Raw genomic sequence first — 13,300 nt, 5'->3', positions numbered from 1 at the left:
TGACCATGTACACTGATTTTAAACAACTTTGGCAATAAATAAAAAATTCCCCATCTCACCATGGACCTGCGGTTCAGAGGATTTGCAATTTAGCCTCACAATTGTCTTTTAGATGCACTGACCCAATGTTGAGGTCAGTTTGCTTAATTCTCCAAGAAGAGTTAATTAAAGTACAGCACCTGTAAATGGCAGAAAACAACACTAAATCAAAAATGAACAACATTTTGTTGGGTTTTGGTTATGTCACCAAGAGACTTTTTGAAGATCTAGAGATAATACACAAAGGTACAAGGTAATTTATTCGCCATTATACAACACAGGGTTGCATAACGAAATGAAAGTTCGTAAACTCTGTCATGCTACATAAATTGGTATAGTTTGTGCATGGCCCAGGACAAGAAGGGTGAATAAAACCGCTCGTCCACCTGTTCTTCACTGCTGGAGTGTCTCTGGGCTTGTTAGGAAGAGGGAACAGGCCAACTCTGCCTGCTGCTAACATACCAACACTAGAAGAACTCGAGCAAATCAAGCCTGATGTTTCTCCACAATTCTCAGTTTTTTGAAGTCTCTAGTGTTTGAACTAGACTGCAGATTGGATTCTCTATAAAAAATTTAAAAAAATGGCTGTATGTATCCTAAAAATCCTTTATAAACTATGATGATCTGTTCATGGGTCACCACTACTGACCACGTCCAGGCAGCATTCAGTTGTTTCAGCTTTGTGTTTTCTCATGGCCCGCCATGGCAAGCTGTTACCAGTGGATTAGGCATTTTTGGACTGGTGACAGGTGGAACATTTTTCATGGTGAAAATATAATCAATGGCCTAATTCAAAATGAGGCAAATTAGTTTTGAGGTTGCGATGTCTCAGTTTCTCTCTTTCATGTGCAAGAAATGTGGAAGCAGAGCACGACGTGGTCTCACATGTGCTCACACACACACAGATGTACATGGCGTGCACATGTGCAAGATGTACATAAAATCCTCTTCATGCTGACAAAATAAACTATAGAAAATATGTTCATAGGCTAATATTTGTTCAAAGGCAGGCATGTGATCAAGAGTTTGTGATTAGTGTCTGTCTGTTTACTTGCCTGTTACTACTTACCTGTACTTGCCAACCAAACCTCACATTAGCATGGACACTGACCGATTCAGGCAGATGCATCAGATCGCAGTTTTTAAGTCCTTAAGTCATGTCCACATGCTTGTACCTTTTGATTTTTATGAAGAACCAGATATTCACTGCTCTTTTCACTCTCCTTGTTCTGTCCAGCCTACGTGGACACATCCGACTGGGAATTCCCTGATGTGTGTAGGTACTACTTTGGCAAGTTTGGCCAGTGGTCCAGTTTGTTCTTCTCGATGGTGTCACTAATTGGCGCCATGGTGGTTTATTGGGTCCTCATGTCCAATTTCCTCTTCAACACAGGACAGTTTATCTACAGTAAGTGACAATTCTCATCTCAGTAACTGAACTTCTGAATTATCAAGGTGTAGTTGGTTGATTGTTCAAACAACACCAACTCAACACTTTAAAGGCAGAAATGTCAGTTGTGTATGACATCCATCGAAACAGGTTGCACTCTCTTTGCCTGTACACTGTCTGTACAGTGCAGCTGGTATGTGCTTTGGTTGTCAAATGTCCTGGCACTGTGCAACATGGCGGATGGCTAACCTTGGTTGCCCTTCAGTGGTAACTCCACCATTTTTACACATTAAATTGTGTTTACAGGTCTTGATGAGTACTACTGCATATGTGAAAAAGTAGTATAAAGCCTTTTTTTTTATCCCAGAGAAGCTACATGGTTTGAACTGGTCTAGCATTACACTACTTTAACACTGTTTGACTCATTATGGACAGTTAAAAACAAATGATCAAAATGGATGCAGCAGACCAGAGATATCACCTTCTTCATTTCACATTCTTTTTCCTTTTCAAGAGCTAGCATCTACATAACTCACAATGCAAATTAGCCACTGAGTGACATCACTGGACGCAATTTATCAGATTACATGTAGCTTCCTCTGGAGACACAAGAAGGCTTTAAACTATTTATTTATTTATTTTTTACATATGCAGTAGTACTCCCCAAGCCCTGTAAACACACTTTAATGTGTAGAATTGGTAGCGTTTTCCTCTATGGATATCAAGGGCAACCCAGTTGAGCATTTTAATTACAGGGTCTACCTCACCACATGCTCGCCACTGAGTCAATTGTCATCTTATGTAGTGCAATATTACTGTAAAGTTTTAGCTAGTAAAATATGTTGTCCACAACACTGGTTTCAAACAAATATCAAACTAAATAAGGCTTAATATGATGCTAATGTTCAATGTTACCGTTCCTCATATTCTAAGTTTATTCTGTGTATTTTATCCCCATTTAAACTGACAAGGAAGGCAAGACACAACAAGAGTATCACTGAATATATATATATATATATATATATATATAATACGTAATGCAGACTTATGTCAGCTCAATACAGAATCACATTTGTTAAGGTGTTGTATGTATTTGATCATGTATTTTTAAACTGTCCATATGTATATGGGTGCTTTCCCCTTTTATTGCTTTTATAAACGGAATCATGGTCAATATAAATTGTTGTTTTTTTTTTACAAGAATTTAAAAAAACACCCTTGAATGTCGAAGTGAAAACTGATGTATACAGAGTAATGTCAGTTAATTAAAATATATATAATGTAAAATCAGTGATTGCATAAGTACTCACCCAATTCAAAGTGACTCATCTAATTCAACAGAGGTCTATATATCTAACAGATATGCATGATGCATGCGTGTGTGATGTGGTGGGTGGGTCTGGAGGGCGGATGGTCTGTGTGCGCTGTAAAATTACATCATTGATTGGAAAAAAGTGGAATTTGGATTTTGTTCTTCTCAGTCGGGTCTCAATTTACCTGGGCGTGCCCCCCAAGTAGAGCCTATGTATGGGAAACATTTTAAGTTAATAGTGACTGTACCTTATATTGAAGAAGAGCTTTTGCTTTGATCTGATGATTTCCTCTCCTGTGTACAGACTATGCTCACAATGTCAACATGTCAGATTCAGAGTTTGGAACCAATGGCTCTGATAAAGGTAAGTCAGTTACACTAATTGACTTTCAACTTAAACTTGGACATTAACTGTGGACAAGTATCTTACAGATCAAGAACTGACTGAGTTTGGACTAACAACCAATACTTGTGTTCTGCTAATGAACTAAGTTTTTCTAAATATCTGTCATAAAATTGTGGTTAATGTGTTTCAAATATAAATATCTCCACCAAGGAGGTTGTGCTTTCACCCATGTTTGTCCGTTAGTTGATTGGTTTGTCAGCAGGATTACAAAGAGTCTTGGCCCAGAGTAGACCACATTAATCCTTGGTGCAGATCCAGATTAAGAGATGGATCCAGGACTTTTTATTTTTAAACATTGTAATAAATTTGATGGGAATAATCCATGGATCTTGATGAAAAAAATCTGACGTATTTAGGTGGTTGGTATCTATGAGTGAGTACAATTTGATGCAGATCCTAATAAAAATCTATTATTCTTCCACAACACATTGGAGATTATGATTCCGTCTGCACTGTTTTTTTGTCTGTTACACATCTGGTAAGCTTAATTTATTGATAAGCAGTTAAGGGTGGTTTAGATATTAGGGTGATAAAGAGCCATCGAGTTTGTTGACAACTCATATTCTAAAAATTGACTAGTAGTTTTGTAAATCTCATTTAGGGTAAAAACTATTTTAGGCAGTAAACTGAATGTCCGAAAAATAATGATTTGTTGATTTGTTTACCAGTCATCTGTCCATACCCAAACACTGACCCTGAAGGAAACTCTACTATCAGCACACTCTACATTGGCAACAGTGGCAATGATACTGATGTCAACTCTTTTGAACACTGGTGGAGCAAAACCAACACCGTTCCCCTCTACCTGATCATCCTGCTGCTGCCACTGCTCTGCTTCCGCTCAGCCTCCTTCTTTGCAAGGTTCACCTTCTTGGGTAATATAAATTAAGATCAAGGAAATGTGAATATAGTGAAACTTCAAAACAGTTGACAGTTGAGTTGTGAGACATCAGCTGTGGCCCAAGGATCACTATGTGTTCAAAATGATCACAGAACACTTCTTTAGATCTTTGATTGTCTTTGAATCCTAGCTAAATATTAAAGCTGCATTCATCAATTTTTGGTAAACGGGTAGTTGCCAATGTGTTGGACTTATGATTGAAACATCTGACTGAAGGCCCTGTTTCACAAAGTGGATTGGTGAATACTCTGAGTATGTTAACCCTGAGATGAGGGAAACTCTAGGATTTCTGTTCCAGAAAGAGAGGTAACTTAAACTTACCTGCTCACTGGCAGGTTTTCTTCATCAAACTGAATTTCTTTCTGACTCCCCCCCCCCCCCCCCTTCCCAAACCAGAAGAAGCTCTTTATTTACCCAGTGCCTTTTTTTCATTCACAACACACCCTTAACTCAATGTAACTGATCAGCTGTTCTTGGAACAAAAAACTACTACCACCTTAATACTGAACGTGTATACACAGGTTTTTGAAATAGCAAGAACTCCTTTCACGTTGCCAGTGGACGAGTTTGCCTGTCCGTTTTCCCCCGTGTCCTGTTTGTAATCATGAATGCACCGGAAAAACAGTGAACAGTTGAACTTAAACTTTAGTCTTTCTTTCAAACGCAGCGTCGACTGAATTATGTTTAGGTGCTGCCTGACAGAGATGGATGATAAGCAGCCTACTGCAGGGTTAATTGACCTAGGAATAAATAGTGATAATATACATTCACATTGCACACAAAAGCCAGATGTTAGCAGGTGTAAGTGGGTTTTTTGGCCAGTTTGAAAGGGGAATTTGAAATTCCCCTCAGGGTTTGTCAAACCAGAGTTCAGGTTAAATCTGCATTCAGAAATAAAGCAGCATGTCAAGGATTACTAGTAACAAATCCTGTGGATGATGATAATGTTAATTCCTAGTTGGATATCTATCTTTAAATAAACGACAATCTTTGCCTTAAATTTAAATGTTCCACATTGTGCAGTCATTAGAATAAGATATATGAATTATTCTGCTTTTTTGCAAGTTTGAGAAGTATTGTGACAATGTGATTCTGTGCAGACTGATAACACAGCTGTTAATTTGTCAACCAGTTCCCCTACCCTAAAACATTTAATGCACACTTCTGTATCATATCTGTTTTAAGCAACATAACTTTTTTACCTTAAAAAACAGCTTCAAAATCATTTTGATGGTACCGTGTCTTGTAACTTGGGGAAAGGTGTCACAGCCACTCTGCCCCCCGTCACTTGTTTCTACAATATGTAACTTCAGAGAGAGGGTAGGATAACAGTTACACACATGTTCACGTCAAGATACAAGCTTTCAAGACATAACATTGTTAGCATCTACATTACATCTAACAGATGTTACAGACCTGGGATTGTATTCACGAGAGTGGTGAAACTGTGGCACCAAATCACACAAAATGCCAATTTCTACACAATGTTGTTTTAAATGAAAATTTGTGCAAACCTTAAGGCACACAAACGCAATCAATCAATTGAAACAGTGTGTTCAAACAGCTGCTAAATGTTGGCAGGTAAGACGCACTGTAGACATGGAACCAGACAGGCTGGTACAGCAATACCTTGACATGCTTACACTGTATACAATGAAACAAACAACTGAATGTACTGCTTTTAATGCCAAATGTACAAAAGGCTCAAACGATTGATAATTTGTCATAGCTGTTTCCAGAGTTTGTTAAGTTTCATCTCATGCAACAACTCTCAAAATCATGTGATTTGCAAGGAAATCTGGGGATATTGCCTTTACTAGTTGAATGTTTAGTTGAAACATCTCCTGTTAACATTGGGAGGTTAATTGTGCCCAAACATGTCATTTGCATGACAGTTAACAACATGTAAATCAAATAGTGTGTAATCCATTCTGTCTGTTGTTGTGGCTTCTTGTTTCACATAGGATATTAGTTGAGTAGGCGGTCATTTAATGTGGGCCAGGACACATGTGTGCGCACTGCTAAAAGAATGTGGACCCGCCCCCGAATGTGGTGATCAGATCTCAAGTGCTTCCTCAGTGCATCTTAAGGGTGTTCACACCTATACTTAGAGCTGTCCGCTTGTGATCGGATCACCCAGGACGCATGCTAATATCAAATGTATCAGTATGACAAATTCTCAGTCATTCCAGCCTTTTGTAAATTCGGCATTAAAAGAAATACATTCAATTGTTTCTTTCTTTGTATAGAGTGACAGTATGTCAAGGTATTGCTGTACCAGCCTGCCTGGTTCCATTCTTCCTTATTGACTCCACTCCAACATTTACTGCTTTTTTTGTGTTTTTTTTAATAAATGTGTATAGTTACCAATCTCCAGTGGATTAAAATGGAGGCTCTGCCTTTATTTCATCTCATGCAATGGTGAATTTCTAGGATAAGAGCCCCAAAAGTGATGACTTTTTTATTCACTACTCACCCTCTTAACTCATACTGAACATACTCAGAGTTGATTGAACGAAATCTGATCAACTCTTCTGGGACCGAAATTCTGAGTTTCCCATCTCATGGTTAGTTAAATCAGAGTTTTTTAATCATTTTTTTTAAAACCTGCCCTCTAGAACAGACCCTTGTTGTGGGGCTGTGTACTGCAACACTCATCCACCTTTTGTTGCATCATTCTGTCTTGTTTAGGCACTATATCAGTGGTCTACCTGATTACGCTGGTCACTATTAAGGCTGTCCGCCTGGGCTTCCACCTGGAGTTTCACTGGTTTGACACAACCCAGTTCTACGTTCCAGGTAAATCTCCCTGCAGATTTAAGCGCTTTATGCTTTATATATCTTTTCTCAGCAACTCGGATGAACGTTCCTGAATCCCTTTTCACCTTTGGGTGTATCAGAAAATGTTGTTGATCAATTTGCAGAACTGCTTTTTGGCAGTATTAGATTTATTGTCCTTTATCATTTTCTCAAAGGATTTATTGGAATTTCATAATGTCATAACATAAATCGAGATTGTGATATTAAGTAGAATATTGTATTTTGCTGAGTTTGTTACTGTATGTGTTAATCTGATCAATGGATGAAGATGAACTTCCTTACCTTTTCTCTATCTCCACCACCAAAATTCTCTCTCTCACACACAATAGCTGTCATAACAATGTAGCAGAGTGGCAAATGAGAACATTTACTCTGACCACTGATGCTCCCCAGAACATTAAAGCATGCAATGATGCAAACACTGTGCTTTTTGGCAAATTATACTTTTTATATCAATTTTGGTGACTTCTGTAAATTGTCCATATCCGAAGAGTTGGGTGACAAATATCCTTAAGAATTTCTACAGTGTATTTTTTAAAGCTGTCTACATGTAGCCTAACTGTTTATCTTAGCTAAGTTTACAAGAATTTGACAAATTTGAAGAATTATAGCAAACTAAGTTACTGTCTGAGATGGCGCATGCCTCAGTCAATCAATTTAGATTAGTTTCCAGTGAAATAAAGAAACTCTAGGGCTGTTGCTCAATATTTAGTTTTATTGAAAAAACCCTAATCCAAAAGAACCTGTATGAGTACTGATACATTACTAGGCAGGGTATGAGAGTATGGATCAAATCCAATATTCTATGATTTCCTGTTTGTTTAAACATGTAGCACAAGCATCCTCATATTATGCTGTAGCATTTTTTTCTTTGCCTTCAGGTAGCTCTCTCTTTTTTCACCATTCATGTGTCTGCATTTCCGTCCATGAGCTTTCCCCTAGCGTCACCCTAGGGCAAAATATTCCCTTTTGCATGCAATGTATCTCATAATCTGAAAGCCACAATGCTATGAAATTTGAACACATTCATGCACCCTAAGGGAAAAACCCTTTGGGCAGTAGGAGGTATTGAACATTGAAACTACCAGGAGAGCACTAGTACTGATCTTCAGATAATTTTTCTGTTTTATTATGTGTTCTTTCAGAGTTCAGACTCCTGTTTCCTCAGCTGACTGGTGTCCTCACTCTGGCCTTCTTCATTCACAACTGCATCATCACATTAATGAAGAGCAACAGACACCAAGAGAACAATGTGAGCCATCATCCACCCATGCTCCTGGGGTTGCACTTGGTTGCACCAGCTGGACGTACACCTGAGCGTAAGACTAAGCTGGACGTAAAATGCGCTTTAAGCCTGGCAGAGAATTAATACCTGTTGCACCATCTAGTCATAGTGGTTGGTCTAAATCTTTTTTCTGGACTAGTCTTGACTAGTTTCCAAGGTGAAAATAAAAACAGCACTACAGGTGCCTTTTCAAATCAAATCAAATCAAATTTGATTTGTATAGCCCAAATTCACAAATCACAGTTTGCCTCAGAGGGCTTTACAATCTGTACAGAGACGACACCCTCTGTCCTTCGACCCTCGATTCGAGTGAGGAAAAACTTTTTCCTCACTCGATTCGAGTGAGGAAAAAGCCCTTTTAACAGGGAAAAAAAAATGCGGAAGAAACCTCAGGAAGAGCCACAGAGGATAGATGTCGCATGTACAGAGCAGATCAACGAGATCACAATGTATACAATTATAATGGATGGTTGACAGGAATGAAAGTACATAAAGAGGTATTACAGCAATAATAATGAAATGCCCATGGAAATGTGACTACTAGTAGTAACAGTAGTAGTGATTAACGGTAAGTATGTTATGTAGTAATGCATTACAATAATAGTAGTGGAACGTATGTAACAGAGATATGACTAATATTAGCGACAGTAGTGGTGGGTGTCAGGCAGGGCCATGGCAGTAGGCGCATCCACGATCCACGACCCGGGCGCGGCCAGGATCCATGGGAGCCTGTAGGACTAGAAAGCACAAGGACTCCGGGGAAGAGGTGAAGTCAGTGACATGCAGAGATGGGGCATGTATACAGGCATAATGTATACAGATGGAGAGGAGAGGAGGAGAGAGAAGCTCAGTGTGTCATTTGTCCCCGGGACTAGGCCTATAGCAGCATAACTAAGAGCTGGTCCAAGACGGGCCTGGGCCAGCCCTAACTATAAGCTCTATCGAAAAGGAAGGTCTTAAGTCTACTCTTAAAGGTAGAGAGGGTGTCCGCCTCCCGGACCAAAACAGGAAGATGGTTCCACAGAAGAGGAGCTTGATAACTGAAGGCTCTGGCTCCCATTCTGCTTTTGGAGACTTTAGGAACTACAAGTAATCCTGCGTTCTGGGAGCGTAATGCTCTAGTTGGGTGATAGGGTAGTATGAGCTCCTGGAGATATGATGGTGCCTGACCATTAACAGCTTTGTAAGTGAGGAGAAGGATTTTAAACTCTATTCTTGATTTTACAGGGAGCCAGTGCAGAGAGGCCAATACAGGAGTAATATGATCTCTTTTCTTAGTTCCTGTCAGTACATGTGCTGCAGCATTCTGGACCAGCTGGAGACTCTTTAGAGACTTGTTAGGGCAGCCTGATAATAGAGAATTACAATTGTCCAGCCTGGAAGTAACAAATGCATGGACTAGCTTTTCTGCGTCTTTTTGAGACAGGATGGGCCTGATTTTTGCAATGTTACGTAGATGAAAAAATGCAGACCTTGAAATTTGTTTTATGTGGGAGTTGAAGGACATATCTTGATCAAAGATAACTCCCAGATTCCTGACAGTGGTGCTGGAGGCCAAGTTAATGCCATCCAAACTAGCTATATCATTAGATAATGCATCTCTAAGGTGTTTAGGACCAATTACTTTAACTTCGGTTTTATCTGAATTTAACAGCAGAAAATTGCATGTCATCCAGGTCTTAATGTCCTTGAGACATGCATGGAGTTTAGTAAGCTGATTAGTTTCATCTGGCTTTATTGATAGGTATAACTGGGTATCATCTGTATAACAGTGAAAGTTTATGGAGTGTTTCCGAATTATATTTCCTAGAGGGAGCATATATAAGGTGAATAGTATGGGTCCAAGCACGGAGCCTTGAGGAACAACATGACTAACCTTGGTATACAGGGATGACTCATCATTAACATGTACAAATGTACATGTACTTTTGATGCCCCTGCGCTGCCGATACGTATGGACAGACAACCTGTTGTTTTCTCTCCCTGTGTCTGTTTCTGGTCTGTGCGTACATACCATTCATTTGAACGGGGTATCTCAGGAACGCATGGAGAGAATTTCTTCAAACCTGGCTCAAACATACACTTAATCTCCAGGATGAACTGATTCGATTTTGGTGGTCAAAAGTCACTATGACCTCATGTCTGCCCCATTCTTGTGATTGAGATCTCTCAGGATCGCCTGGAGAGAATTTTGTCCAATTTTGCACAAATACCCACTTGGACCGATCAGGATTAGCTGGTCAAAGGTCATTGTGACCTTAGAAAACACGTTTTTGGCCATAACTCAATACGTTATAGGCTAATTATGATAGGGATTGCACAAATGTCAAATGAAGTGATGACATTTTATATCCTAAAGGTCAAAGGTCAGCTTCACTGTGACATCGTAATGTTTTGCAAAAAACACTTTCCTGGCCATTATTTAACACCATAACTCAGGAACAGAAGAAATTGTGACCTTATTTCACATTATTCAAGCTTTTTTGTGTGCTATTAAAATCAGCTTCAGCATGTGAACAGTCAAGGAATTTCACTGTTTTTTGTTTTTCTCAATTAAGTTGCATACTTATAGACATACAGCAGTAGTCCATCATATGTGTTTTGGTTTTGCTGATATTCCGCTTCAGATGATTGTTGTGGCAGCTTTGATGAAGTTCTCTATCAGACCTCTGTGCTTCTCTGTAAAAATAGTTTGTAATTATACATTTTTACAGTTACAAGTTACACAGTTATGCCAAACTGTGTAACTTTGTATATAACATATATACATACATACATAACTTATGTTATATGAGTCTGGACAGACAAGAAAGTAATAAGCAACTTGACTTGTGGGTGGAGGCATACAACTGTGAGGTGGTGGCTATGACTCATTAGATGGGTCATCCAGTAATCAGAAGGTCACTGGTTCGAATCCCCAGCTCCCCTAGCTGCATGTCGAAGTATTCTTGAGCAAGATACTGAACCCCAAATTGCTCCTGATGAGCAGGTCAGCACCTTGCATGGCAGCCTCTGCAATCAGTGTATGAGTATGTATGTGAATCGGTGAATGTGATAAGTGTTGTTAAGCGCTTTGAGCTGTCAGTTGACTGGCAAAGTGCTATAGTCCATTTACCATTTAATATTAATTCTAGTTGTGAACAGGAAAGGCTTTCACTCAATTAATGTTCAGGTTGTGTGTGATGCAGACATGGAATTAATTGCTATGGTGGGATGGGGGTATGGGTCTGCCCATGACGCATGCATGTTGAGGTAGAGCACACTGGCAAGAGCATGTGAGGATGGACTACTCTCTGGCACAATGCCAAACAGTGGCTACCCTTTAAAGATGTGGCTGATGATGCCTGTCATGGAACCCCGGACTGAGCTGGAAAGGCAGTACGACTATGTGCACTCACAGACGAGATCCATTGTTGAATGCTGCATGGAGTGCTCAAGTGCAGGTGTGTGTTGTTTATTAGGTTAAATATGAAACATTTCCACTCCCTGCTTATGTTAGCCTGCACATACATTGGTATAGGTTATTAGAGAGTGACAGTGTTTTGCTACTGGACATAGCTGCGCCTGGTTTTAGTTATTGGATGGTGCAACAGGTGTAATTATTTATCACAAGGCTGGACATTGCTTAACCCAGCATAGGGCTTACACCAAACTGTTTTATGTGTAGCTGGTGCAATTGCCCTTTGAACAGCTTTACATACAGCATATGTGTAACGCTGTACTAATGTGGTATCTGGCAATTTAGCTGGGATTGCTCAATTCAATCTTACAAGTTATTTCTTGTTTGCCGAATCCAAATGTCCACCCTTTGGACTTGAAGCCTGAGCCCTCTCAGGCTTTTTCACTGTCATCACGTCAATTCTGCAAGGGCACAAGACTGTGAGGCTAATGTGAGCTGCTGATGGACCGGCCTAAAGACTGCAATTATAAAATGCATTTCATTACCCCTATAACCTGTACTTATATTTGTATATACTACATATTTGTATATTGTGATGTGGGAGAATATCATTTCTGGCCAACACGATTCAAGTAACAGTTTAATAAAATAATAGTTTTTACACATTCATAATAAGTTCTTAAACTTCACGTGTATTGCAGTGAATTGTGGGTTGTTAAATTGATGAAGTCCGGTGAAGTCTACACCCCAAGCGGACATAGAGTCTGTAGAAAGTCCTGTTGAGGGCCCTTGTGGACTAAGTACTGTAAATTGTGGGTTTAGACAGCCCTCAGCACTCCTGGACTTCCTGCGACACGCCCACAAAGTCTGCGGGTCTGCAAGAGAGGTAAAGTCTGGGCATTTGGATGCAGCTGTTATTTTTTGTAGTAACTTATGTGAGTCTTTATCAATATTGACAGTCCAATACAGAAGAAACAAGAAGGGGAGAGGGGCTTTAAATAATGATATTATTGTTGATATTTTTGTTGAATATAAATGATCAACTAAATTTAGTGAAGACAAAATCGGCCATTTCTTTCCCCATTATAGTTTATTAGCGTCAGAAAACACAGTAGTTAAAGTGATGCTGATTCTAAAATGAATGTTGTGTTTGGTGTTTTTAGGTGCGGGACCTGTCCGTGGCTTATCTTCTAGTAGGGCTGACCTATCTCTATGTGGGAGTGTTGATCTTTGCTGCCTTTCCCTCTCCACCTCTCTTCAAAGACTGCATTGAGCCAGTGAGATTTACACTTCTTTGCTTAACTGTTTTTTGTCTCCCATGGTGCTAATGTATGAAAGGTTTTATTGGACTTTATAGTTGTTGCCTACAGACAACAATCCAAGAATGTGTACCATCCACAATATTTCACCAACGAGAGATTTGAAGAGAAATTTGCAAATATGCATAACTTAAACATGTTTTTTAATTGTGTGATTGATGCAACAATGTACTTTTTTTGGTGTGATTGCTGCAGCATTCAGTGATCTCAATTAGCTTCGGTCTTTATTTCATACTTCTTATAGAAAGTTAAAGCTGCAAAATTAGCATTTACAGTTAATCTTCATTGAATTTTCTAAATTATTTACTTCACATAATTGATATTTTGCCATCATTAGAATTGTTACTAAACACTTGTTTATACTCAATAAAAGAAAGCCGTTTAGAGAGATAAAAGGAGCGGAGAATGGATACAGAAACACAAATGAG

General features: G+C 39.2%; 1 protein-coding gene across 2 annotated transcripts in view; it reads left to right on the top strand.

Moving 5' to 3' along the window:
- The window catches only part of slc38a9 (solute carrier family 38 member 9), a 35,518-nt gene that overhangs the window by 16,206 nt on the left and 6,012 nt on the right, over positions 1 to 13,300 (top strand). For both annotated transcript variants that reach the window (XM_084382378.1, XM_084382377.1), the window contains exons 7-12: positions 1,277 to 1,447; positions 3,046 to 3,105; positions 3,816 to 4,022; positions 6,740 to 6,847; positions 8,014 to 8,120; positions 12,717 to 12,830. In XM_084382378.1, the coding sequence (XP_084238504.1) occupies positions 1,277 to 1,447; positions 3,046 to 3,105; positions 3,816 to 4,022; positions 6,740 to 6,847; positions 8,014 to 8,120; positions 12,717 to 12,830 (767 nt within the window). The remainder of the gene's footprint in view (positions 1 to 1,276; positions 1,448 to 3,045; positions 3,106 to 3,815; positions 4,023 to 6,739; positions 6,848 to 8,013; positions 8,121 to 12,716; positions 12,831 to 13,300) is intronic.

The sequence above is a fragment of the Pagrus pagrus genome (assembly GCF_965226575.1).
Source record: "Pagrus pagrus genome assembly, chromosome: 19".
Lineage (NCBI taxonomy): Eukaryota > Metazoa > Chordata > Actinopteri > Spariformes > Sparidae > Pagrus > Pagrus pagrus.
This window is presented reverse-complemented; position numbering and strand designations above follow the sequence as displayed.